A 27,636-nucleotide genomic window follows, 5' to 3' on the forward strand; every position below is an offset into this window, starting at 1 on the left:
TATGCCACAGTTGTGACATTGTCTGTCTGAAAACAAATGAACGATTCTCTCTTCAGAAGAGGCCAAAACTGAAGAGCTCTGAAAATTGCACGGAGTTCCAAAATATTGATCGGTAATCTCACCTCCTGAGATTCCCAAACTCCTTGTGCCGTCAGAGATCCCCACACAGCTCCCCAACCTGTGAGACTTGCATCTGTTGAAATTACAGTCCAGGTCGGAAGCACAAAAGAAGCCCCCTGAATTAAACGATGGTGATCTGTCCACCACGTTAGAGAGTGTCGAACAATCGGTTTTAAAGATATTAATTGAGATATCTTTGTGTAATCCTTGCACCATTGATTCAGCATACAAAGCTGAAGAGGTCGCATGTGAAAACGAGCAAAGGGGATCGCGTCCGATGCAGCAGTCATAAGACCTAGAATTTCCATGCATAAGGCTACCGAAGGGAATGATTGTGACTGAAGGTTTCGACAAGCTGCCATCAGTTTTAGACGCCTCTTGTCTGTTAAAGACAGAGTCATGGACACTGAATCTATTTGGAAACCCAGAAAGGTTACCCTTGTCTGAGGAATCAATGAACTTTTTGGTAAATTGATCCTCCAACCATGATCTTGAAGAAACAACACGTCAAGTCGATTCGTATGAAATTCTGCTAAATGTAAAGACTGAGCAAGTACCAAGATATCGTCCAAATAAGGAAATACCACAATACCCTGTTCTCTGATTACAGACAGAAGGGCACCGAGAACCTTTGTAAAAATTCTTGGAGCTGTAGCAAGGCCAAACGGCAGAGCCACAAACTGGTAATGCTTGTCCAGAAAAGAGAATCTCAGGAACCGATAATGATCCGGATGAATCGGAATATGCAGATATGCATCCTGTAAATCTATTGTGGACATATAATTCCCTTGCTGAACAAAAGGCAAGATAGTCCTTACAGTTACCATCTTGAACGTTGGTATCCTTACATAACGATTCAATATTTTTAGATCCAGAACTGGTCTGAAGGAATTCTCCTTCTTTGGTACAATGAAGAGATTTGAATAAAACCCCATCCCCTGTTCCTGAACTGGAACTGGCATAATTACTCCAGTCAACTCTAGATCTGAAACACAATTCAGAAATGCTTGAGCTTTTACTGGGACACGGGAAAGAAAAATCTCTTTGCAGGAGGTCTCATCTTGAAACCAATTCTGTACCCTTCTGAAACAATGTTCTGAATCCAAAGATTGTGAACAGAAGTTGTTACAGAAGCATTAGTTATTTTGTTGTGAAGAGCTTATTTCCCAGCAGCAATGCCTGAACCAGCAAGCCAGCGCCTAAGAAGGGCTCCAAGAAAACCGTAACAAGTATCATTTCATAAAGAGTTAACTCTTTTTTTTCAGCTTTTAGAAACTATTGCCTAAATACACATTTTTGCTGGCCTCAGCTCTAAGTTTAGGGATAACCAATCCCATTGTCTAATCACCTCTGGAGCCAGACTGCTAATTGATAAGATGAACTTGTAAACTTGTTATCTTAAGTACTGTAATCCTATTGTGGCCTGTCAAAGGACAGTGCTCTCTATCTAAATGTGTGATGGGGGATTTTGTGCTTCCCCCCCCTCTCCCCCTGGGAGTGCCCTGTGTGCATGTAACCTTAATAAAAAGCAGGCTGGGCATCCCAGTGCTGAGTTCTTGTTTGACCCTCAATCACAGCGTTGACTCGTTTTTGTGGGCAGAAGGGTATCCTAGCTGTACTACAGCTAAGGGAGATTATTCTATATTTGCGAGACTCATATAGAATACTATGGAAAGCAGCTTCTCCCCTCTTTAGCAATAGGGATCCAGGCTACTAAGCGGTCCATCTCTCAGCGAGACTAAGGGTAACCGTAACATTTGGCGGCAGCGGCGGGATTTTCCTGGATTTCCTAGGAGAGGTACAGAACGGATGGAGAGCGCTTACGAAAAATTGAAGCGTACAACCCTAAAGGATTTACTTGAAAGCAGAGGGGGGTACACCAGCAACCGGCCGAGGAGAGAGCTGATCGCAGAATTGAACGAACTGGATCAGAGCTTCACAATGGTGGAAACACCGACCACGATTAGTGACGAAAAAACCAGGATTGTTCGGGAAAGGCTCTCATTATACGGGCCGAACCCCTCCATGGAATTGGTACAGCAGTTGATGGCGGAGGCGGACGAGGATATACGAGAGACTCGAGCCCACGAACTCAACCTAGCGAACGCACACCGCAATGCTGTAGCCCCGCAGGTAATCATCCCTGTCGAAAATGCTGGGAGGCCCAAGATACCCTATACAGCATTTCGACCCTTTCTAGAGAGCGAGACAGGGATTGATGAATATTTGGCGGACTTCGAAAGGCAATGTGCCCTGCACCAGATTCCCAACAGAGAGTGGCCCACGATATTGTCTGGGAAACTATCCGGGCGAGCCCTGGAAGCCTTTCGTACTCTGGGTGCTAAGGAAGTGACACAGTATGATCTAGTTAAGGAGACACTGTTGCGACGGTACGCTGTAACTCCGGACACGTATCGCCGACAGTTTCGGGGCACGGAAAAGAAGCCTAACGATACCCATATGGAATGGGCGCACCGAATGCGGAGAGCGGCAAATCACTGGCTGAGCGGAAGTAAAGCGGTGACTGGGGAGGAAATTTTACAATTGTTTCTCTTAGAACATTTTTATAATGGCATGGAACAGCAAGGGAAGGAATGGCTGCGAGACAAGCGGCCTTCTACCTTAGAAGAAGCAGCCAAATTGGCCGATGAACATTATGACTCCCGTCTTCACGAACCCATGAACTACCGAGCTCCAGCACGGGTCGAACCCAGAGAGGTTTACCGTGCACCCCCTCGTGCTGAATTCCGAGCCCCGGTGCCCACAGGGCCCGTCCGACACTCAGGACCACCCAATAACAGCTCTGAGCATCACAGACCGACCTGCCACCGATGCAAGCAACCAGGGCATTTCATGGCTAGCTGCCCCCTTAATACGCACCAGACACCCAGGAATTACAATTACCCCTCTGGGTCCTATCGTCCGGCCCGGGCCCTCTGTGTTAACCAAGAGGCCCCTATGGAGGGATATGTGGGGCCGCTTCACGAGGCAGACCCTGTATATGCTGCCTCAGATAACCGCCAGCACCATCGGCAGAGGGTATGGCTCGAGGGGCGATCTACCGAGGGATTGCGAGACACAGGGGCTACTATCACGCTGGTACAGAGTCATTTGGTGCCAGAGCACAAGCGATCCAGACAGACTGTGGCCGTTAGAGTGGCGGGGGGGGATGTGTACAAAATTCCAACAGCTAAAGTGCATCTTGATTGGGGAGCGGGAAAGGGGGCTGTGAACGTGGGCCTAATGGATAATTTACCTGCCGAAGTACTACTGGGCAACGATTTGGGCCCCATGACTTCTGCCTATGCTCCAGTATGCAACAACGAGGCGGACCCAGTGACTACACGGGCCCAAGCCCGGACGGAGCGAGAGCTCTCACCAGTGCGGGAGACACAGGTAAGACCTACCCCGACCTTGCCTGACAGGTTAGGCCCCATACCCTGGGACACCCCAGATGCTTTCGAGGCAGAGTCTAAGACTGACCCGACCTTACAAAAGTACCGGGAACGAGCAGAGACCGGAGGGGGCGGGGCAGATAACGAAACATTCTTATGGGAAAAAGGGAAACTATACCGCTGGACAGAGAAAAGGGGACAGCGTAGGCGACAGCTGGTAGTGCCCCACAAATACCGTCAAGAAATCCTCAAAATAGGCCACGACATCCCCTTAGCAGGCCACCTAGCCGTTACCCGTACCCTACACCGCATTACTCACACGTTCTTTTGGCCAGGGGTGCACGCTGACGTTAGAACTTACTGTAACACCTGCGATGTGTGTCAACGAGTAGGAAGGCGAGGCGATCACCCTAAAGCCCAGCTAGTAAATATGCCCATTGTAGAGGAACCCTTCAGCCGGGTTGCTATTGACCTAGTGGGACCACTGGCTACCCCTAGTCCCTCCGGTAAGCGCTACATTCTTACCGTAGTGGACTACGCTACCAGGTACCCAGAGGCTGTCGCCCTATCCAACATACAAGCGGATACGGTAGCGAATGCACTAGTACAGGTGTTCTCCCGGGTAGGATTTCCAAAAGAAATCCTATCCGACCGAGGCACCCAATTTACGGCTGAATTAACCCAACAACTCTGGCAGGTTTGCAAAATTAAGTCCCTCCTGAGCTCCCCATACCACCCCCAGACGAACGGGCTGTGTGAGAGGTTCAATGGGACCCTCAAGCAAATGCTCAAGACGTTCACTCAGGAATACCGAGACTGGGAACGCTTCCTGCCGCACCTCCTATTTGCTTATCGGGAGGTGCCCCAGGAAACGACAGGGTTCTCTCCCTTCGAGTTGCTCTACGGAAGAAAGGTACGGGGACCCCTCAACCTGATCCGGGAGCACTGGGAGGGAGAGATGGAGGCTGACGGTGTCCCCATTGTGCCATACGTGCTGGAACTCAGGGACCGAATGGAGCAATTAGCCAAATCCGTGCGGGCTAATCTCCAGTTGGCCCAGAGAAGACAGAAAGTATGGTACGATCGGGGGGCCCGAAAGAGAATCTTCACCATAGGACAAAAGGTGTTAGTACTTAAGCCGGTGAAGACAGACAAATTGCAGGCGTCCTGGCAGGGTCCCTACCAGATCGTAGAGAAAAGGGGAGACACCACTTATGTGATAGCTAGCTGCCATGACAACAATCTTAGAAAGACATTCCATGTAAACATGCTCAAGGAATATTTTGAGCGACCAGAGAACGTGACGGCCGTATGTTGTTCCCCTCAGGAAGACCCCGACAGTTTACCCATTCCAGACCTATTAGAAAAGAGTCTCCCCACAGGTATAGTGGCGCAGGTTCAGATAGGGGACCGACTTAGCCCCACTGAAAGGGAGCAGCTCAACCAACTCCTCCAGTCCAAACACCTCACCTTCTCCCCGAAGCCAGGGTACACTACTTTAACCACCCACCAGGTAGATACTCCGGGACAAGCTCCCTTGCGCCAGGCTCCGTACCGAATCCCTGAAGCAGTTAGGACAGGAATGAAGAAGGAGATCGATGAGATGCTCCAGCTCAGGGTAATTGAGCCCTCCGATAGTCCATGGGCCTCCCCAGTTGTCTTGGTGCCCAAGAAAGATGGGACCACCCGGTTCTGTGTAGACTATCGGAGGCTCAATGAAAATACCGTGACGGACGCTTACCCTATGCCCAGGGTAGACGAGCTACTCGATCGTATAGCCAGGGGAAATTACCTGACCACTATTGACCTCTGCAAAGGTTACTGGCAGATTCCCCTGGCCCCGGAGGCTATCCCCAAGTCGGCATTCGTCACCCCATTCGGCTTATATCAGTTTAGGGTAATGCCGTTTGGGATGAAGAATGCCCCAGCTACATTCCAGCGCTTGGTGGATAGGCTCCTGGATGGCTTCCAGAGTTTTGCTTGCGCCTACCTGGACGACATAGCGATCCACAGTGAGTCCTGGGAGGACCACTTAGCTCATGTGGGAATGGTTCTGGATCAGATCCGGGCTGCTGGCCTGACTCTGAAGCCAGAAAAATGCCACTTTGGGATGGCCGAGGTACAGTACCTGGGTCACCGGGTGGGGTGTGGAAAGCAGCGACCAGAGCCGGCCAAAATAGAAGCTGTCGCCAATTGGCCCACCCCCATCACTAAGACTCAGGTCCTAGCCTTCCTGGGCACGGCAGGGTACTATAGACGGTTCGTACCAGACTACAGCACACTTGCCAAACCCCTGACTGACTTGACCAAGAAGAACTTACCTCGACAGGTCCTGTGGTCTCCCCACTGTGAAACGGCTTTCCAGGCTCTCAAAAATGCTCTAATTAACGCTCCTGTCTTGGCGGCCCCAGCCCTTAACAAACGTTTTATCGTCCATACAGACGCTTCCATGTTCGGGCTGGGAGCTGTCCTCAGCCAAGTAGGCGAAGATGGAGGGGAGCATCCAGTTGCCTACATCAGCCGGAAGCTCCTGCCCCGCGAAGTCAGCTATGCAGCGGTCGAAAAGGAGTGTTTGGCTTTGGTGTGGGCATTAAAGAAATTGACTCCCTATTTATATGGTCAGGAGTTCACTCTGGTCACCGACCATAACCCGTTGGTGTGGCTGAACCGGGTCTCTGGAGATAACGGCAGGCTATTACGTTGGAGCTTATCGTTGCAACCCTTCAATTTCACCATTACTTACAGACCTGGGAAACAGAATGGCAACGCCGACGGGTTGTCCAGACAAACAGACCTCAGCCCTGCATAACCAGCGGTCTGGACAGCCTTAGTCTGCCCCGAAAAGGGGTCAGACCGTGTCTGCCAGAGTGTTCCACAGAAAGGGAGCACTGTTACAGAAGCATTAGTTATTTTGTTGTGAAGAGCTTATTTCCCAGCAGCAATGCCTGAACCAGCAAGCCAGCGCCTAAGAAGGGCTCCAAGAAAACCGTAACAAGTATCATTTCATAAAGAGTTAACTCTTTTTTTTCAGCTTTTAGAAACTATTGCCTAAATACACATTTTTGCTGGCCTCAGCTCTAAGTTTAGGGATAACCAATCCCATTGTCTAATCACCTCTGGAGCCAGACTGCTAATTGATAAGATGAACTTGTAAACTTGTTATCTTAAGTACTGTAATCCTATTGTGGCCTGTCAAAGGACAGTGCTCTCTATCTAAATGTGTGATGGGGGATTTTGTGCTTCCCCCCCCTCTCCCCCTGGGAGTGCCCTGTGTGCATGTAACCTTAATAAAAAGCAGGCTGGGCATCCCAGTGCTGAGTTCTTGTTTGACCCTCAATCACAGCGTTGACTCGTTTTTGTGGGCAGAAGGGTATCCTAGCTGTACTACAGCTAAGGGAGATTATTCTATATTTGCGAGACTCATATAGAATACTATGGAAAGCAGCTTCTCCCCTCTTTAGCAATAGGGATCCAGGCTACTAAGCGGTCCATCTCTCAGCGAGACTAAGGGTAACCGTAACAGAAGTGATCCAAATTTCTTTGAAAAAACGTAACCTGCCCCCTACCAGCTGAGCTGGAATGAGGGCCGCACCTTCATGTGGACTTAGAAGCAGGCTTTGCCTTTCTGGCTGGCTTGGATTTATTCCAGATTGGAGATGGTTTCCAAACTGAAACTGCTCCTGAGGATGAAGGATCAGGTTTTTGTTCTTTGTTGAAACGAAAGGAACGAAAACGATTATTAGCTCTGTTTTTACCCTTAGATTTTTTATCCTGTGGTAAAAAAGTTCCTTTCCCACCAGTAACAGTTGAAATAATAGAATCCAACTGAGAACCAAATAATTTGTTACCCTGGAAAGAAATGGAAAGTAGAGTTGATTTAGAAGCCATATCAGCATTCCAAGTCTTAAGCCATAAAGCTCTTCTAGCTAAAATAGCTAGAGACATAAACCTGACATCAACCCTGATAATATCAAAGATGGCATCACAGATAAAATTATTAGCATGCTGAAGAAGAATAATAATATCATGAGAATCATGATGTGTTACTTGTTGCGCTAAGGTTTCCAACCAAAAAGTTGAAGCTGCAGCAACATCAGCCAAAGATATAGCAGGTCTAAGAAGATTACCTGAACACAGATAAGCTTTTCTTAGAAAGGATTCAATTTTCCTATCTAAAGGATCCTTAAACGAAGTACCATCTGACGTAGGAATAGTAGTACGTTTAGCAAGGGTAGAAATAGCCCCATCAACTTTAGGGATTTTGTCCCAAAATTCTAATCTGTCAGACGGCACAGGATATAATTGCTTAAAACGTTTAGAAGGAGTAAATGAATTACCCAATTTATCCCATTCTTTGGAAATTACTGCAGAAATAGCATTAGGAACAGGAAAAAACTTCTGGAATAACCACAGGAGATTTAAATACCTTATCCAAACGTTTAGAATTAGTATCAAGAGGACCAGAATCCTCTATTTCTAAAGCAATTAGAAGTAAAGAACGAATAAATTCCATTTTAAATAAATATGAAGATTTATCAGCATCAACCTCTGAGACAGAATCCTCTGAACCAGAAGAGTCATCAGAATCAGAATGATGATGTTCATTTAAAAATTCATCTGTAGGGAGAGAAGTTTTAAAAGATTTTTTATGTTTACTAGAAGGAGAAATAACAGACATAGCCTTCTTTATGGATTCAGAAACAAAATCTCTTATGTCATCAGGAACATTCTGCACCTTAGATGTTGAAGGAACTGCAACAGGCAATGGTACTTTACTAAAGGAAATATTATCTGCATTAACACGTTTGTCATGACAATCAATACAAACAACAGCTGGAGGAATAGCTACCAAAAGTTTACAGCAGATACACTTAGCTTTGGTAGATCCAGCACTAGACAGCGATTTTCCTGTAGTATCTTCTGACTCGGATGCAACGTGAGACATCTTGCAATATGTAAGAGAAAAAACAACAACATATAAAGCAAAATTGATCAAATTCCTTAAATGACAGTTTCAGGAATGGGAAAAAATGCCAAAGAACAAGCTTCTAGCAACCAGAAGCAATGAAAAATGAGACTTAAATAATGTGGAGACAAAAGCGACGCCCATATTTTTTAGCGCCAAATAAGACGCCCACATTATTTGGCGCCTAAATGCTTTTTGGCGCCAAAAAGACGCCACATCCGGAACGCCGACATTTTTGGCGCAAAATAACGTCAAAAAATGACGCAACTTCCGGCGACACGTATGACGCCGGAAACGGAAAAGAATTTTTGCGCCAAAAAAGTCTGCGCCAAGAATGACGCAATAAAATGAAGCATTTTCAGCCCCCGCGAGCCTAACAGCCCACAGGGAAAAAAGTCAAATTTTTGAAGGTAAGAAAAAATGATTAAATCAAATGCATTATCCCAAATATGAAACTGACTGTCTGAAAAATAAGGAAAGTTGAACATTCTGAGTCAAGGCAAATAAATGTTTGAATACATATATTTAGAACTTTATAAACAAAGTGCCCAACCATAGCTTAGAGTGTCACAGAAAATAAGATTTACTTACCCCAGGACACTCATCTACATGTTTGTAGAAAGCCAAACCAGTACTGAAACGAGAATCAGCAGAGGTAATGGTATATATAAGAGTATATCGTCGATCTGAAAAGGGAGGTAAGAGATGAATCTCTACGACCGATAACAGAGAACCTATGAAATAGACCCCTTAGAAGGAGATCACTGCATTCAAATAGGCAATACTCTCCTCACATCCCTCTGACATTCACTGCACGCTGAGAGGAAAACCGGGCTCCAACTTGCTGCGGAGCGCATATCAACGTAGAATCTAGCACAAACTTACTTCACCACCTCCATCGGAGGCAAAGTTTGTAAAACTGAATTGTGGGTGTGGTGAGGGGTGTATTTATAGGCATTTTGAGGTTTGGGAAACTTTGCCCCTCCTGGTAGGAATGTATATCCCATATGTCACTAGCTCATGGACTCTTGCTAATTACATGAAAGAAATTAACCTTACAAGCTACCCAATTAACCCCTTCCCTGCTGGTCATAATACAAGTGTAATACGCAGCGGCATTTAGCGGCCTTCTAATTACCAAAAAGCAATGCCAAAGCAATATATGTCTGCTATTTCTGAACAAAGGGGATCATCCCAGAGAAGCATTTACAACCATTTGTGCCATAATTGCACAAGCTGTTTGTAAATTTCAGTGAGAAACCTAAAGTTTGTGAAAAAGTGATCGATTTTTTTTTTATTTGATCGCATTTGGCAGTGAAATGGTGGCATGAAAAATATACGAAAATGGGCCTAGATCAATACTTTGGGTTGTCTACTAAAATATATATATATACACACACACATGAAGAGGGTTATTCAGGGATTCCTGACAGATATCAGTGTTACAATGTAACGTATGCATTTTTTTAAAAAAAAATGGTTTGGAAATAGCAAAGTGCTACTTGTATTTATTGCCCTATAACTTGCATAAAAAGCAAAGAACATGTAAACATTGGGTATTTCTAAACTCAGGACAAAATTTAGAAACTATTTAGCATGGGTGTTTTTAGTGGTTGTAGATGTGTAACAGATTTTGGGGGTCAAAGTTAGAAAAAGTGTGTGTTTTTTTTCCATCATATTTTATAATTTTTATATAGTAAATTATACAATATGATGAAAATAATGGTATCTTTAGAAAGTCCATTTAATGTCGAGACAAAAATGTATATAATATGTGTGGGTTTTACAGCTAAACACAAACACCGCAGAAATGTAAAAATAACGGTAAGAAAATTGAAAAATGGTTTGCTCACTAAGGGGTTAAATATATTTTAAAGAGTGCAAAAGTAAACCCTAGTTTAATGTATTCTGTCTATATTTTGAAAATGTTATTGTTCACTTGCAAGGTCACACAAAAAATATGACTAAACCTAGTTAAAGTTCCTTTCACAAACACAATATACATTTATGTTGATTATACAAGTTTAAGATAACAGAAACATTTTACGTTATACATTCACATGTGTAATTTACATGCGAATACACCCAGACATATAAGACAAGTGTGTGCTACGCTAGACTAGGCGTGTGTAAAACAATAATTATATACTTTATAAAATATACATACTCTATCAGTGTTTACAGTTTCTTGCTGACGCACGGGAAGTGATTTACTACAGGTAAATAACTAATTCACAACTTGCTTAACTTCCGGATATTGTCACCTATAGTGTACACTCATGTACAGGACAGGTAAAAGTTACCGGAAGTGCTTTCATACCTCCTCAGGTGGCTCCGGAAGTTAGCTTTGAGAGTCTTGGGTGTATTCCCGGAAGTCATGCAGGTGTAATGGCATTTGTCACGTGCTCACCGAAGTGGGAGGGGCTAAGGTGTCTTGGGCAGGTGAGGGCGAGAAACTTTCATGCATATGTGTTTATAGACCTTGGTGCATTATTATCGTGTTATTTTTACGCTATGTCACTTATGTGAGATTATCCTATGGTTGCTGCGTTTATGGAAGCATAGCTGTTTTTATCCGTCTGTTATAGCCATTGACAGGTGAGTGCATGTATATAGATAGGTGAAATATACATTTTTTTTATGGTCACAGACAATATTTTAATTTTGTAGGTGTAAGTGTATCCTTTAACTTTTATTGACTTACTCAGTTTTTCATAACTCTCTCTTTTCACACAGAGTTTCTATGCTGTGGCTCAGTCTGTGTACAATAATCCCTCATTCATATATGATGGGTCACTGCAGATTACTGTTTCTACTTTCAACATTCTCTAGTTTGTCATTGAGTTATGGTGAGTTAATTTATTATGATAGTTTTCTTTCATAAACTATTTTCTGAGTGGTTTATTGAACTTTTAACTTATTTTATATTTCCACTGCCAAGTGCACCTTTGTTAATGTATTTGTTTTACATAATCATACACAGCACTACAATATGTTGCTGCATTATTCTGTGTGCATTCTGATCATTGGAACATTTTTCATGTAAATTCTGTATTAGTAAATTATTGTTCATGGTTCATCTGTGACTCCAAGTCTCAGAGTTGTTTTGCAGTAATCTAATGTCTTTAGTGTCTTTGTGTTCCTTCATGCAGTCTGCCAAGTCTCCTGTAAGATCTTGATGTAGTTACTCAAATGCCTACTTATGTGTTGTCTTGTGACTACCTATTGCAATGACCCAGTTTCTGAGTGCCTTATTGTTCTTTAATGTCCTATTGTTGTAAACCTGGATCTGAGTGTCTTGTTTGGCAATATCGCAATGCAATAACCAAATTTCTGATTTCCTTATTGTCATGCAAAATGATATATCAGTAACCCATATTCCTAGTGCTGTAATATCTTGCTAAAACCTTGTTTTACCATTTCTTTATTGCACCAGTTACTGTCAGTACTGAAACTGACATCACAATGTTGTTGCTTTTTTGTTGATTTTATTAGTTCATGGGCCACAAGTGACATTTTTTTAGCATCCAAGGAAATGAGCAGCATGATAGACTACACATATGACATTGTAATTCAGTAAGCTAGCTTATTAGTGTCTTAACATCTGTGAAGTCCTGTTCCCAAGCTTCATATTTCATTATCCCCATTCCTAAGTGTCTTATTGCCCTGTAGTAGCCTAGGTTAGTAACTAAACCTCTTATTTCCTTTGTAATGTCATGTTTCACCATCCATTTCCTGAGTGTCCCAAAGCAGCAACCCAACTTGTATGTCTGGTTGCCTCTTTAATACCTTACTGCAGTAATATAGCCATTGAGTTCCTTTTAGTTTCTGTAATATCTTATTGGAGTAACCTAACTCCTGAGTGCTTTAATAGGTCATTGTATGTCCCAGAAGCATGTGATTGCATGTATTAAATGTGTAAACAGTATATATTTATATGGGGAAAAAAGGAGTGAAAAGTTTAAAAAGTAAAATATTATCACTTCATCATTGCCCTTTTGCTTATATGTGAATGTGCTAACTTAAAGGGACATTCAGGTCAAAATTTAAATGTACATAGATGAATTACATCTTTGAATATAAATATATTTGTAATTTACATGTATTGGCAAAAATGTTTCTTTTAAAAGTTATTGCTGTTTTAGTATTAAAGGGATATTCCAGCCAAAATTGGAAACCCCGTGGGTGCATTTCGGTATTGAACAGAAGCAATTTTGTCATATACATGCTTTAGCAAAAATGCTTCTAATAAAACCTATAGCTGTTACAAAAGTGTATTTAAGTATGCACCGTGCACCAGCCTATTAAACACAGCACTTGCTCAGAGAGCCTAAGGGGATTGTACCAACTGGCAATGATTCAATTTGTTAATTGCTGGCATGATACAAGCCCCACTGATGATCTGGACAGCTGCATTATTTAAAATGTGGGTGCAGTGACAATATTTAGCTATGCTTCACATGCACGTGCAGAGAACAATGTTAACACTAAAACAGTGATAACTTACTAGAAGCATTTTTGCCAATACATGTATATTGCAAATATGTTTCTATTTAAAGATGTAATTCATCTATGTGCATTTATATTTTGACTGGAATGTCCCTTTAACATTTTTCTCTGCACATGCATGTGAATCATAGCTAGATATTCTCAGTGCACTAGCATTCTAAATACTGCAGTGGCTCAGAGCACCAGTGAGGTTTGTATCATGTCGGCAATTAATGCATTGAGGTTTTTTTTTTTTTTAACAGATGATACAAGCACTTTGGGCTCTCTGAGCAAGTGCTGTGTTTAAAATGCTGGTGCACGGTGCATTTTAAACCATTTTAAACCTCTATAGCTTTTATTTAAAGCTTTTTTGCTAATACATGTATATTACCAAAATGCTTCTATACAAATCTGAAATGCATTCATGTAGATTCCAGTTTTGGCTGGAATGTCCCTTTAACACATCTGATGAGCCATATGTTTGTAGCCAGCAATCACCAGCTAGCTCACACTAGTACCTTGCTGTTCCTGAGCCTATCTAGGAATGTTTTTTTCTTCTTCATTATAGGGTACCAAGATCACTAATTACATATTATAATAGAAGTAAAAAAAAAGGTCTCTTAAATTGCATGCTTTGTATGAACTATGAGTTTGACTGTGCCTTTTATAAGTAACATTTTTAAAAAATTTTTAGGGATTCAGCATTTGTCTGCGAAATGAATGCCAAATGTGGCCGCTGTTTCACAATAATTTATATCTGACAACGAAACTGATGCTTCTGCCTGTGTTTTGCAAATGAATGCCAAATCCCAAAATTTTGACCATGCTTGATTTAAAACTAACAAACACGTTTTATCTGCAACTAATATTGTTACATGTTTACTGCCCAAAGCACTATTGGTTGAGAGGTACAAGCCTCCTCCAGTTTGACAAGTGAACATTTTGTTAATCATGGAAACAATATGTTTTTAAAATGATAAAAAAAACTGTAGTACATTTTGAAGCTTTTCCTTCCAGATAGACCAGAAAATTCAGTGTGATCTCTTATTGACCCTATAATAGCTCCCTGTAGTAACCCGTCTTCCAAATACCTTATTGTCAAATGAGTACAATAGTTTATTGACCTTATCAAACCTCAGTGCAGTAACTCCACTCTTGTTAAATGAGTACCACGTGTCAACACTGTAGTAACCCAACTCTTGATTATCTTATTGTTCTTTTATTAGAGTTCTCCAGGCTTTTCAGATGAGGCACCATCCTTTAACTGTTGAAGGACTATACTTTTGTGCAATTCTGTTAAAAGAAATATATTTACTTATTAAATAAAAATTCTCAAAGATCCATAACGGTATACTTCACTTAAAGGTATATGAAACTAAAACTTTTCTTTTGTAATTCAGACAGAGCATTTTTTTCCCCAATTTACTTCTATTATCAAATTTGCTTGTTTCCCATGTGTTGAAGAGATACCTAGGTACACACCGGGAGCACTACATTGCAGGGAAAAAGTTCTATCTAGTGCTCTTGCCAATGGATTACATTCTTGCAAAACTGCTGTCATGCTCCAAAGCATATGTACCTGCTTTGTAATCAAAAGATACCACGAGAACGAAGAAAATTGAATATTAGAAAGTTGTTTATAATCGCATGCTCTATCAGAATCATCAAAGTAAAATTTTGGATTTCATATCCATTTAAAGGTGCACAAAACTCAAAGGACCACTCAATGCAGTAGCAGTACATAATAAATAAGACAATACAATAGCACTTACTATGAATTTCAAATAAGCAGTAGATTTAAAAAATAATAATAATTCTGAAACATTTTATTTTTTTTCTCCCTTTTTCTGGACCACTGTATCATGTGATAACCATCAGCCAATCACAGACCAGTATACAATATACCCTATAAACATGCTCAGTATGATCTTGGGCCCCAGAAAGTGTAATTATAAAGACACTGCAAAATTTAAAAATGGGAGTAAATTGGAAAGTGTCCTAAAACTGCATGCTCTATCTTAATCATAGAAGTTAATTTTGGCTTGAGTTAGGCAGAGCTTGTACTATTAAGATACTTTTCAATTTACTTGTGTTATCAAATTTTACATAGGTAGGCTCCAGAACAGCAGTGTATTGGGAACTAGTTGGTGATTGGTGGCTACACACACATGGCTTTTGTCATTGGCTCACCAGATGTGGTCAGCTAGGGCCTAGTAGTTCATTGTTGTACTGGAGCCAACTTAATCAATTTTTTTTAACCCCTTTGCAAGTGATAAATGCAGAATTTTATACAAGCAACCGTTCCATAATTAAATAGATTAGAGCATCTTCATTTTGCACTTTTTTTTTTGTCGCTTTATAAACAAGGCAGTGAGTAATTGGTTGCAAGCCAAGTGTATGCTGATGCTGGGTGTTACAATTAGGGAGACTTTATTTTATGGTTGCCACACACGGTTGGTTTAGAGCACTGGTTTTCAAACCTGTCCCCAGGCCTCCCCAACAGGTCAGGTTTTCAGGTTTACCTTGGTTGAATAAACCATAAAATAACCATGTTTACTAATCAGCTGATTATTTCGCCTGTGATCCAGTTAAAAAATCCTTAAAATGTGACCTGTTAGGGAGGACAGGTTTGAAAACCAGTGGTTTAGAACATTTTCATATGGAGGTATATGTTTAACTTGTTTAATTTGCCTTACAGTGATGGCATTCTAGTCTGATACTGGATTTTATACCGTACTGGTTTGTGTTTTTGCTTTTAGCGCATCTTAGCTTACTCATATTTCTTAAGTCCAGGAAGGTTGTAGAGACCTTCTTTTTAAGTTGTTTTACACATATGAGAGTGGTTTAGTTCTATTTTGTGTTTATTCTAGTCTGATACTGTCATACTTCTTAGACTTATCTTGGTTTAATTCATTATTACTTTTACTTAATCCTATATGACTGCCCAAATCTTATTTGTATAGAGAGTTAAGCTATATTAGTTATATTTCTTAGTTATGTTTATTTTTTGTTTTGTGATTTCTATAACAATATTACTTGATATGATTTCCTCTTGATAGAAGTTTTATTGTATTTTCCTGATGCCCAAGAGTGGTTTCCTTTATTAATAGGAGGTAGAAAATTGAACTTTTTTTCTAGTTTAATGCCTACCTCGCTTTATATGGGAAATTTGTACTTCAATGTCAAAAAGGGGCCTTTATTATTCAATGAGGGAGGGTATGTTTAGCACAAAGTACTAGCCTACAAAGTGGTTTGCCTTCTACCATTTAGATAAAACTATATTTCCGCAGTCTTATTGTGAAAAGTGAGGTCCAATAGTGGCCTCTAAAATAGTTGAGGGAAGCTATTTACTTTAAAGGGATACGAAACCCATTTTTTTTTCTTTCATGATTCAGATAGGGCATGCAACTTTCTAATTGACTCCGATTATCAGTTTTCTTCATTCTCTTGCTATCTTTATTTAAAAAGCAGGAATGTAAAGCTTAGGTGCCGACCCATTTTAGGTTCAGCACCCTTGATTGCTCCTCCTTATTGGTGGCTACATTTAGCCAACTAATAAGCAAGCATAACCCAGGTTCTGAAAAAAAATGTTGGTTTAGTATTCCTTTAAATATAATCGGTGGTTCGTAAATGAGGAGACAATTTCTCACTGTTTTCTTGTGCTAGAATACTAGACAGACAATTGTAATCTGATTGTTTTGTTATTATCTAAGTCTGCACATTGATACATTTTAATTTATATGCAACTTTATTTTCATATCCCTCTCCTGTAATACATTTTCAAACCTCAATAAAAATGATTTTAAAAAAATGTAGGTAAAGGTAAATACACAGCTTAGGGCAGGTTATTGCTGCTGTACTATCTTAGTTGCTGTAACACTTCTTATGAGTGTCTTACAGAGATTGTTATTGTTGCTTCTTAAAGAGGTCAGTTTAACATGTTTTTTTCTTAAATGGACAGTATACACCAATTCACACATAACTGCATGTAATAGACACTACTATAAAGAAGAATATGCACAGATACGGATATACAAATCCAGTATAAAACCGTTTAAAACTTAGAAGCTTCTAGTTTAGCTCTGTTTGTCTAAAAGGTAGCTGGAACACCCACTGCAAGTGGGAAACATCAGACACTCCCCCTCCCCCTTTCTTTGCATATGAAAAGACCCTTTACACAAACGGAGGCAAGCTGGAGTAGGTATACGTCGGTATTCTCCTCTTGGTTAGGAGTCTAAAAATCAGAGCAATGTTATTTAAAAATAAGCAAAACTATCCTTTTTTTTTTTTCTGAAACTACTTTTATAGGCTATATAAATAGATCATCTACAAAACATTTATGCAAAGAAAACACGAGTGTATAATGTCCCTTTAATACAAAACCCACACTTTTTGTCTGTATGCTTGTTAGGTGTCACGCTACACCAATAGTAATGTAGGTATATTTTGCATAACTTCAATCAAAATGTAATTGGTGCACAAGCACTGCTAGATTCAAAATTTAAAATCAGATTTACTTAAAGGGACATGAAACCCAAAAAATGTATTTTATGATTTAGATAGAGTATACAATTTTAAACAACTTTCCAATTTCTATTATTTATTTTCTTCCTTCTCTTGTTATCTTTGCTGAAAGGTTTATCTAGGTAAGCTCAGGAGCAGCAAAAAAACTAGGTTCTAGCTGCTGGTTGGCGGCTGCATATATAAATACAGATAGTCATTGGCTCACCCATGTGTTCAGTTAGAAACCAGTAGTGTATTGCTGCTCCTTCAACAAATGATACCAAGAGAATGAAGCAAATTTAATAAAAGAAGTAAACTGGAAAGCTGTTTAAAATTGTATTCTCTACCTAAATCTTAATAGAAAAATTATAGGTTTCATGTCCCTTTAACTTATTCCATAAAATAATATATTTTTAATATATTTAGTTACATTAAACTCAAAATTCAATTCTAAGTTCTGTTTTAATTATTCATAGTAAAACAAACCTTTGCAATTAAAGGGACACTTAGTGTTGAATTTCTCTTTTCTTTATTTGGAATATTGACCTTTTTTAATGTTGTGTTGGCATTTTATGAATATACTTGTTAGGAACCCCATTTGTGCGCTTTACTTTTCCTTCTCCAATTTTTATTTGTTATTACCTTCTCTACTTGCCCCACATGTCTGACCGGAGTTATTTTTTTTTTTTTTTCAAACTAACATCAGTGGGTTCTCCAACTATTCTCTCTGCTGTGGCTGCCTACGTACAGATCAGAGCAGTCTCCCTCATTGCTCCTGCTCTGGTATTATTTACCCTCCCCCCCTCCAACCCAATGATTGTAGCTTATGTTTGCCTAATTTCTCACAACCAGAGGTCAGGGTCCCTTGAATAGATCATGCACTCCCATTAGACAGTTGAGGATCACTGATTTGTAATACAATAAATAAATAAAACATTTGTATAGTATAGGAGTGGGAAATTGTGATGCCATATAACTAGGGTTGCCACCTGTCCCTTAAAATACAGAACACTTATAAGTTACACATGCTGCAGGGTGTGTAGGCAGGAATATAAATAGTGCTGTTCAGAAACACAATAAATGTTCCTCCCTGCACACCCTGCAGCATGTGTAACTCATAAGTGTCCAGGAAAACATGGCTGAGGTGGCAACCCTACATATAACTGTTTCCCCTGTCCCAAGAATAGGGCAGGGTGACTTGTTAACTTTTTAAAAATGTTAATAGATTATGTTTGTTTTGTCTATCAGGGAACAAACTTAAAAAAATAAAAAAAAATAAAAAAATAGCACATTACAGCAGCTAGTAACATAGCAACAAAAAAACTCAAATTACAACCATGTATTCCAGTAACTCAGCTGTAATCACTGCCTTTTTGCATCCCCATAATATTATGTTTCTATTTTATTTCCCCCTTCCTCCGTAGTTTCAGTGTGCTTGTTAGGTGTGTATTGTAATTAGTGTGACTCATGCAGTCTACCTGGGAGAAGATTCGCCCGAGTGTAACGATTGCAGTGCTACGTCATGCAAACAATTTGTGGAAAAAAAATAAGTATCATAAGGTTTGACTGTTCATATGAACGAAGGCTCTAGAAGTACTAGAATTTTTTATTTCTAGACCATATTTTTTAACTATATAGGTAATCCTAATAAGATTATCAAAGGGCACACCTAATTATTTTATTTTAACTTTATATAAAATGTGAGCAGTTATGTTCCTGATGAACAAATGTCTAGTGCAAATTTCCATGATTATTTTTTTTATTGAGGGTAAACGATGCATACACAAGTAGGTACAATGGAGAAATATAAAGTCATACAATCAGCAATCTTCATGACAATAAGATGGTGTACAAATCAATACAATAATATCGAAAGCTGTCTAATTAGTACATGAAGAGTAGCATAAAACATATCAAACTTGAACCCTTGTTTGCTTACCCCTTTAAAACAGATGAGGCCACTTTTGGACCTCTAATGTGGTCAGCAAGAAAATATATATATATATATATATATATATATATATATATATATATATATATATATATATATATATATATATATATATCCGTCTGTGTAATAAAGATTTTATTAGTGACGTTTCGGGACACTAAACAGTCCCTTCCTCTGACAAACAACAATTCAAAATGGCAAACTTATAAAGGTAAATAAAACCCTCCCCTGTGTTGTGAACCAATCTGTGCAAATGATGTGTAAGGACAGGAGAAACAAACCTCCTGATAGGATCATAATCCAGGTAAGACCAACCTGATAGGCTAAAGCATGTGCAGTTATATATGTCATAAGTGCATATGAATAATAAAGTGTGAAATATGTGAAAAGAAATACCATCCTTGGACCGCAGGAGACATCTGCCAGCAGGCATCCTATGTAGGTGTGAGCAATATTGCAGTAACATTACGAATAATGTAAAAAAATACACAACTAAATTGATCAATTATACATCCTCATACAAAGCTCCCCTCCAGGACAGCGAATAGAGACAGGCCAACTGGAAATATGTCACTAACTCCACCTTCCTATATAATCAACCTTAAAGGGACACTGTACCCAAAAAATTTCTTTCGTGATTCAGATTGAGCATGAAATTTTAAGCAACTTTCTAATTTACTCCTATTATCAAATTTTCTTCATTCTCTTGGTATCTTTATTTGAAATGCAAGAATGTAAGTTTAGATGCCGGCCCATTTTTGGTGAACAACCTGGGTTGTCCTTGCTGATTGGTGGATAAATTCATCCACCAATAAAAAATTGCTGTCCAGAGTACTGAAACCAAAAAAAAGCTTAGATGCCTTCTTTTTCAAATAATGATAGCAAGAGAACGAAGAAAATTTGATAATAGGAGTAAATTAGAAAGTTGCTTAAAATTGCATGCTCAATCTGAATCACGAAAGAAATTTTTTGGGTACAGTGTCCCTTTAAGTCAAAAAACATCTTAGCAGTGTTATAAAAATTCTTAAAATTTGTCAATGTGATCCTATACTTGGTGATGTCTAAATGGCATTCAATCGTTCTCAGAAACCTTTTTCAGTGTGACACGCCAGCAACAAACCCACCTGCATATATAGAGATGTAAAAATGTTAATCATACTAAGCCGTCCGGCCAGATGTAAAATTTCCAACAAGTAGGATGTACCCGTGATCAGTGATTGACACTATACAGCAAAACTAGATTTTATATTGTCAAAATATATATATATATATATATATATATATATATATATATATATATATATATATATATATATATATATATATATATATATATCTCAAAAGTCAAATAGCATGTAGCCCAGCACTCCAACCAGGTGGAGCAGTCATGACCTGGGTGCAATCCTTATGAGGAATAATTATAGAGATCAGTATAGAAGGAAGAATATTTTCATTATTCTTAGAACATTAATACAAGGTCGACGATTCGGCCCTCAGTTGGGCCTTCATCAGGACAAGTACAATCTTTGAACTGCCGAGTGGCAATGATCATAGATCCAAAATAGACGGCAGTTCAAAGATTGTACTTGTCCTGATGAAGGCCCAACTGAGGGCCAAAACGTCGACCATGTATTAATCTTAAAGGGACAGTTCACCCAAAAACTTTCTCCCCTTTAAATTATTCCCAATGATCCTTTTTACCTGCTAGAGTGTATTAAATTGGTTGCAAGTAGCTCCTTTACTCATATTTCATAATTTGAAATAGCTGATTTAGCTTGTGGTTTCCCAACCTATACTGAAAGTTTTGATACTGGCGTATACGCTATTGACAAGCCTAAGTAAACACAGCCAGCAGAAGAGATTAAACTTTTAGTGGGATGCAGGATAGTTAAGTAATAAAATGATAATTTTCCATTGTTCTCTCTATGTATTGAGCTTTGGTGCTCCAGACAAATATAAGATAAGGAAGCAAGTCTGTGTACATAAAAGTGATAACATAATGAGATCTGATATTACCTGAAGCTCAACCCATTGTATTATTAGGCTGTGGTTCCAAAGCACAAAACCAGCTACTTCATATACACAAATAAACCCGAAAATGCAATTTCTCAAATATTTTATACTCTGCAGTTGGTATAACAAGTCATTTAAAATACTTTTAATGGAAAAACAATTTTACAGTGTACTGTCCCTTTAATATCTCTCTCTCTTCTCTCTTCTTTCTTCTTCTCTCTCTCTCTTCTTTCTTTTTCTTTTTCTTTCCTTTCTTTCTTCATAGGGAGCCATCCAAACCTGACTATAGGCCGCATTTTGACCTTTTGAACCTTATGTTAAATCGGCAAGAGGTAGTTTAGAAAGGAGCGATCTCTCCTAAAACTCAAGTATTTTTAAAAAGCGGGCTTTCATTCATCAAAGTTTACCTTCACTTTAATGCCAGTGACATGTGGTTTAGGAGTGTAAGATTCCTGGCCCAAAAACAAAACAATAAAAACAACACCTTAACTTACTTCATAGGAGTGTGTGGTTATTTACTTATGGCAAGAGAGGGTATACGTTTGTAGTGAGTGTAATTAGTTAGCGACTTAACATTCATGTAGGGCTGGCTAATGTATGTGATAGGTTTCCCTATAATGAATATAGAGTCTGTACTACCTCGGTCGCTGGCAGTACATCTGAATAGAGCATATAGGAAAACTTCAACAATACTTAAAAAAATTTAAATAACTTTACTGGACTTACAGAATTATTATCAGCGCATGGTAGACTTGGGAAAGGTCTGCAAGAGTGGGAATGATACCATTGAATTATAAAACGCAATTAACTGTGAACACTATAGACGCAAATTACCATGCCAGAATATATCTATAAATTATTTTGTAATATTTTAATATACTTGTGATATAGGAAGCTTATAATAATATCAGGGCATGTAGCTTTATATCTGTAGACTATGATGTATATAAGTTGACATTAAATGTAGTCTCCCAAACTTCAGGTTTGTTTGCCAATATTAGGGCAAAATCATTCTATGTGCAAATAGATAGGTGTATAAGAAGTGAAGTTAAATACAGCAGTAGAGGGTTATGATTTGTTATAGGAGGGTCAACTTTATTACTAGGCTGTATATACTACTCTATACTACTGGTATCTTATGTTAGAGACTCATCTGATATCAGTTTTCCAGTATAATGAATAACTAATGTGAACTAATGTGGGATATAATATATCGTAGCTTAGGCAGGCAAACAGTCTCCCAAGGGCTATAAAATATGCAATTTTTTAAAAAAACATATAAAACATCCAATACACCAATATAAATATGTGCAGTCAGAGTCCTATACTGGAACAGTTAGTATCAACTTTGAGAGGTTCATCTGTGTTGCGGATGGATGCGGATTCAGGGCAGCGTTCACACCGCTCTCGAGTCCCGCACCAAATACCTGCAGGATCCACACTCCTTCTCTGATATAGATGAATATATAAGGAGGAGTTCCGTGAGGGAGATATAATAATCTAAGAGAACCTCTTATTTTGTATATAGGAAAGTGAATAATTTAAAGAATAAAATGGCACCAACCCTTTAAAAAAAAAAAAAAAAAACACTGTAAGAAAGATGGGGATATTTTGGGTAAAAAAAAAATTAAAGCATTTTTTCCTTGTTTGATATGTAAAGGTCGCAGACACTCTAAGAAAAGTAAGACAGTATATTCAAATGTGTCTAGAAGGGAATTTAAAATCAATGACTGTATTGGATGTACAGATATGAATGTGGTATATGTAGCATAATGGAAATCTGTGATGCAATATGTTGGCGAATTGGAGAGACCTGTTAGAAATAGGAATCGCAAACTTATCCTCTCAATAGAAAACATGAAACAAGATCGAAACAAGAATCTGCCTGTTTCTAGACATTTTTCACAATGCAATGGAGGTAACTTAAAACATTTTAGTTACACAGGGATTGCTAAACTCCAGCATAAGCTAATAGGGTGAGAGGCTCAGAAATCTCTTTTGCAATTAGAAAACAAGTGGATATATAATTTAGATTAACTCCTAATGGTTTGAATCAGGAAATCGGTTGTTTTTTAAATTAATTTTCAAATCAACTTTAATATATATGTTTTTTGGATTACTGTGTTTTGATATATTTTTAGAATATATATTTTTAAATAACTTTTTACTATCTTGAATTATTTAATGTCTCTGTAATTTATAATTGAGGAATGTATTTTTCTACCTTTTTGTGATACGTCCAGGGGGTTGGAACTTCCAATATTTTTTATTTTTTTTGTAGCATTTTTGCTGTAGTTATAAACCCAGTTTTTGCACTATTATTTATAAAGTGGGTTATTAGCATCTTAAAGGATTGTCACTAAAAATCACCTATCACATCCAACGGGTGTGGGTTTTTTTTCATAATAAAAGAAGATTCAAACAGCTTGGTAAACGTTCATTGACAAGTATAAGATGCTTTTCCAGGGATGATGACATGCGATAAGTAAACCCAGCCCATTTATGGTAATTTAAATAGGATTTCTAACAGGTCCGGTATTGGCTTGAAAAAGGGCTCTTATAAGTTGAAACGCGTTGCCGCTAATGGGACCAATTTTCTGGGAGGACGCCAGCCCACATTTGTGGGCGTGTTTTGGACGGGACAATCCTCCTTTACGATTCACCTGTGGATACCAATCTGGTAAAGCATATCCTGAATGGGATTATAACGTCTTGGAAGCACAGTTGCACCTCCACCTGCACACAGACAAATCGTAAGTGCAAAATAAGTATCTACTTGTAACCGCTCTGCTGGGAGCTGCTAACACGGAGCTGCTTATAAATCCTAAAAGGGAATAACTAACAGATTACGAATTAAGCTTTGGATAGAGCTTTGATACGTTACGGATAAAATACCATATTACCTTGTTAATAAAACAAGCTCTTACATACGAAATGTTTCTAAACAGAGTAACCCTATTAAGGACTCTATATATTTATCATTTTTTTTCACTTTTTATGTATCATGCATGATGGATATGAACATTTATAATTTTTAAGAAATGTTTCTTTTGTTGCCCATATTCTTTATAGAATCGATTGAGACTAATTACTATTTTTAATAAACATATTTGTATTGTATATTTTTACTATTTTTTTTTTGTGTGTTAATTTATATTTTTAACATCTATTATTAATAATCTTGACTAGTTATAAGATTTTAAGTCTTTATTTTTGGGGGGCATGCATTTTAGTTATTTCTGTACTTAACCAATTGTGTTTTCAGGTTCTTAGAATTACCTGTTTTAAATGTGTTGCATAATTTTTCCAGCACAAATTATTGTAACCAGTAACTCAACATCATAGCACAATCCTACTGCTCACAGAGAGCCTGCGCTATTATGGCCTGAAAAACTATTCATGACCAGCAACGTACAGGGTACGTTGTGGTCTTCAAAGAGTTAAAATTGTATGCTCTGTCTGTATCATGAAATGAAAAGGTTCGGTTTCACTGAGGAGCAAGCCTAAAAATTGAGAAGTCAATTACACATGTTTAGGAAGCCAAAGAAGCTATTTTGTATAATATATAAAGCATATTAAACAAAAAATATGGTCCATTTCTATACTCGGCCCCCATCTACTAGATCTTTATCATTCCATAGATCAGAAACAAGGCTTCTCACAAAATCTTCTTGAAGCATCAATTACAGTCATCCGTAAACCTGGTAAAACCACAGACCAAGTCCAAAACTATAGACCAATTTCCCTATTAAATATTGATGTTAAAATTTATGCCAAAATATTAGCCACCTGTGTAAAAAATTCCTACCTCTTCTGATACACACACAGACCAGGTTGGCTTTATCCTGGACAGAGAGGCTAAAGACAATTCTATCCGTGTCCTGCAAACTATTTATTCTGCGAAAAGCAAAAACCAGCCGTTGATCCTGTTGTCAACAGATGCTGAGAAAGCCTTTGACAGGGTGGATTGGGATTTCATGTGGTCCTCCGTCGAGATTTGGCTTCTCAAAAACATTTGTAAATAGAATAAAGGCCCTCTACTCCAACCCTTCGGCATTTGTGTGCACAAATAATACATCCTCAAAGTTTTCTTATATAAAAAAAAAAAAAAGGCACCCAGCAAGGTTGCCCCCTTTCCCCTTTACTTTTTGCTTTAACGGTCGAGTCCTTCGCAACCCACGTCAGGTCTAACTCCAACATTAGAGGAGTTGAATTCGGCCCTATCCAACAGAAATGTCTATTATACGCGAATGATATCATTTTGTCATACTCTGCAAGGGAGCAGGTTCAGGAGTTGGGAGCTGTTGTGCAGAGGTGTCAGGTTCTGGGGTTAAAGTTGTGTTTTGTGTGCGTGTGTCTTTCCTTTTTGGCATAATTAAACGGGTACAAGGTTTTAGGAAATGAAAGGTGATGGTTTTATTTATAGGATAATTAGCAATGCAGAGATATGCAATTAGATAAGACAATGTCTATAGGCTGTAGTATTAGGCAGGAATACAGATCTTTGTAATAACAGGCAGGATACTTGCATATGCTGTAGATTGGAACTGTGTAATAACAGGCTGGAATGCCGAGCTTTGTAATAACAGGCAGGATACTTGCATATGCTGTAGACTGGAACTGTGTAATAACAGGTAGGAATGCACAGCTTTGTATAACAGGCAGGAAACTTGCATATGCTGTAGACTGGAACTGTGTAATAACAGGCAGGAATGCAGACCTTTGTATATCAGGCAGGATATTTGCATATGCTGTAGACTGGAACTGTGTAATAACAGGAATGCACAGCTTTGTATAACAGGCAGGATATTTGCATATGCTGTAGACTGGAACTGTGTAATAACAGGCAGGAATGCAGCGCTTTTTAATATCAGGGAGGATATTTGCATATGCTGTAGACGGGAACTGTGTAATAACAGGCAGGAATGCAGGGCTTTGTAATAACATACAGGATACTTGCATATGCTGTAGACTGGAACACTGTAGTAACAAACAGGAAACTTGCATAGACTGCAAACTGGAACTCTATAGTATCAGGTAACAAGCAAGCAAAAGTACCTGAGTCAGTCTTTAGGAAATAGAGAATTAGGCAAGATCAATTGCCAGGAAATCAGTCCAAAAACGAAACACAGTGCCAAGGGAAAAGTCAGGAAATGAAGCAGAAATCAGGAACCAGGAAATCCAACAAATCTGTATTTCACTGAGGAAACAGGACCAGAGGGTCTTTCAGAGTATAACACTCAATGTCAAGGCCCAGAACTGCCAGCAAACCTCCGAGATATAGCAGGCTGCTGATTATCTGATTTTGTTTCAGCTGGTAAGCAGGTGGAGCCAGAGAGCCAAAGTTGCAGCAAACAGAAAAACCCAATATTCTTAGCCTGTGATCAAGCCATCTGGTGGCAGAGAGGCAAGCCTCCCTCTGCTTTGGCAAGACAACAGGCTGGTAAAGAACAGCAGCAGAAATGGAAACAGGTCCCAGGTTCAATTCCAGGCTGGGTCATGACACATTTTCACCATCAGATCCCCTGCTATAACGATCCCAGCCCTGCTTACTGAACTAGAACACTACAAAAATGTCTCTAATTTCCCCATCAATACAGATAAATCTTTCTCCTGCGTCTTAATCTCCCCCCAGAAGAATTGGAGGATTTAACCCATTCCACTAAATTTCCCATTAAAAGCTCTTTTTTTAGATATCTAGGAATAAATGTTTCCCCAGAACTCTCTGATCTATTTAACCAGAATTATCTCACACTACAAACAAACTTGTAATCTTCTAGAGCAATGGCACAAACAGGAAAACCTCTCTTGGTTAGGTCGCGCAAATGCGATCAAAATGACCATAATCAAAAAATATCTACCTCTTTCAGGTCCTACCCTTGACTTATCGAAACAATACTTAACAGCTCAGCAAAAACTTCTGGAAACGTTTTTATGGTCCTACCAGAGTCTCTAAATTAACCCTCTACCTTTGCAAAGCAGAGGGAGGCTTGGGTTTTCCCAAACTTATCTGACTATTACAACGCTTCCCAGCTAGCTCGCATAGTGGCCTGGAACCACTCCAACCCCAACAAACCTTTGGTCCACTTAGAAGCCTCCCTTATAAACCTACCTAACCTAGGATACCTCAGTTGGTAGTGCTTGCTATCGGTCTGTGTGCTTCCACTCTGAGAATATGGGATAAAGTGGTCCAAGAATAC

The 27,636-nt window shown here is 39.1% G+C and overlaps 2 protein-coding genes across 3 annotated transcripts in view; one reads left to right on the plus strand and one right to left on the minus strand.

The window, feature by feature from the left end:
- Positions 1 to 10,706, minus strand: part of LOC128663748 (calcium-binding mitochondrial carrier protein SCaMC-3) — a 173,028-nt gene extending 162,322 nt beyond the window's left edge. The window contains exon 1 of the mRNA XM_053718230.1: positions 10,649 to 10,706. The gene's annotated coding sequence lies outside the window, so the exon portion shown is untranslated. The remainder of the gene's footprint in view (positions 1 to 10,648) is intronic.
- Positions 10,707 to 10,891: 185 nt separating this feature from the next.
- CRB3 (crumbs cell polarity complex component 3) overlaps positions 10,892 to 27,636 on the plus strand; it is a 155,754-nt gene continuing 139,009 nt past the window's right edge. Inside the window, exons 1-2 of one of the 2 annotated variants that reach the window (XM_053718236.1) lie at positions 10,892 to 10,923; positions 11,218 to 11,330. In XM_053718236.1, coding sequence (XP_053574211.1) covers positions 11,225 to 11,330 — 106 coding nt within the window. In that variant the 5' untranslated portion in view covers positions 10,892 to 10,923; positions 11,218 to 11,224. The other variant, XM_053718235.1, reaches the window with a different exon arrangement.

Source organism: Bombina bombina, chromosome 6, assembly GCF_027579735.1.
Source record: "Bombina bombina isolate aBomBom1 chromosome 6, aBomBom1.pri, whole genome shotgun sequence".
NCBI lineage: Eukaryota > Metazoa > Chordata > Amphibia > Anura > Bombinatoridae > Bombina > Bombina bombina.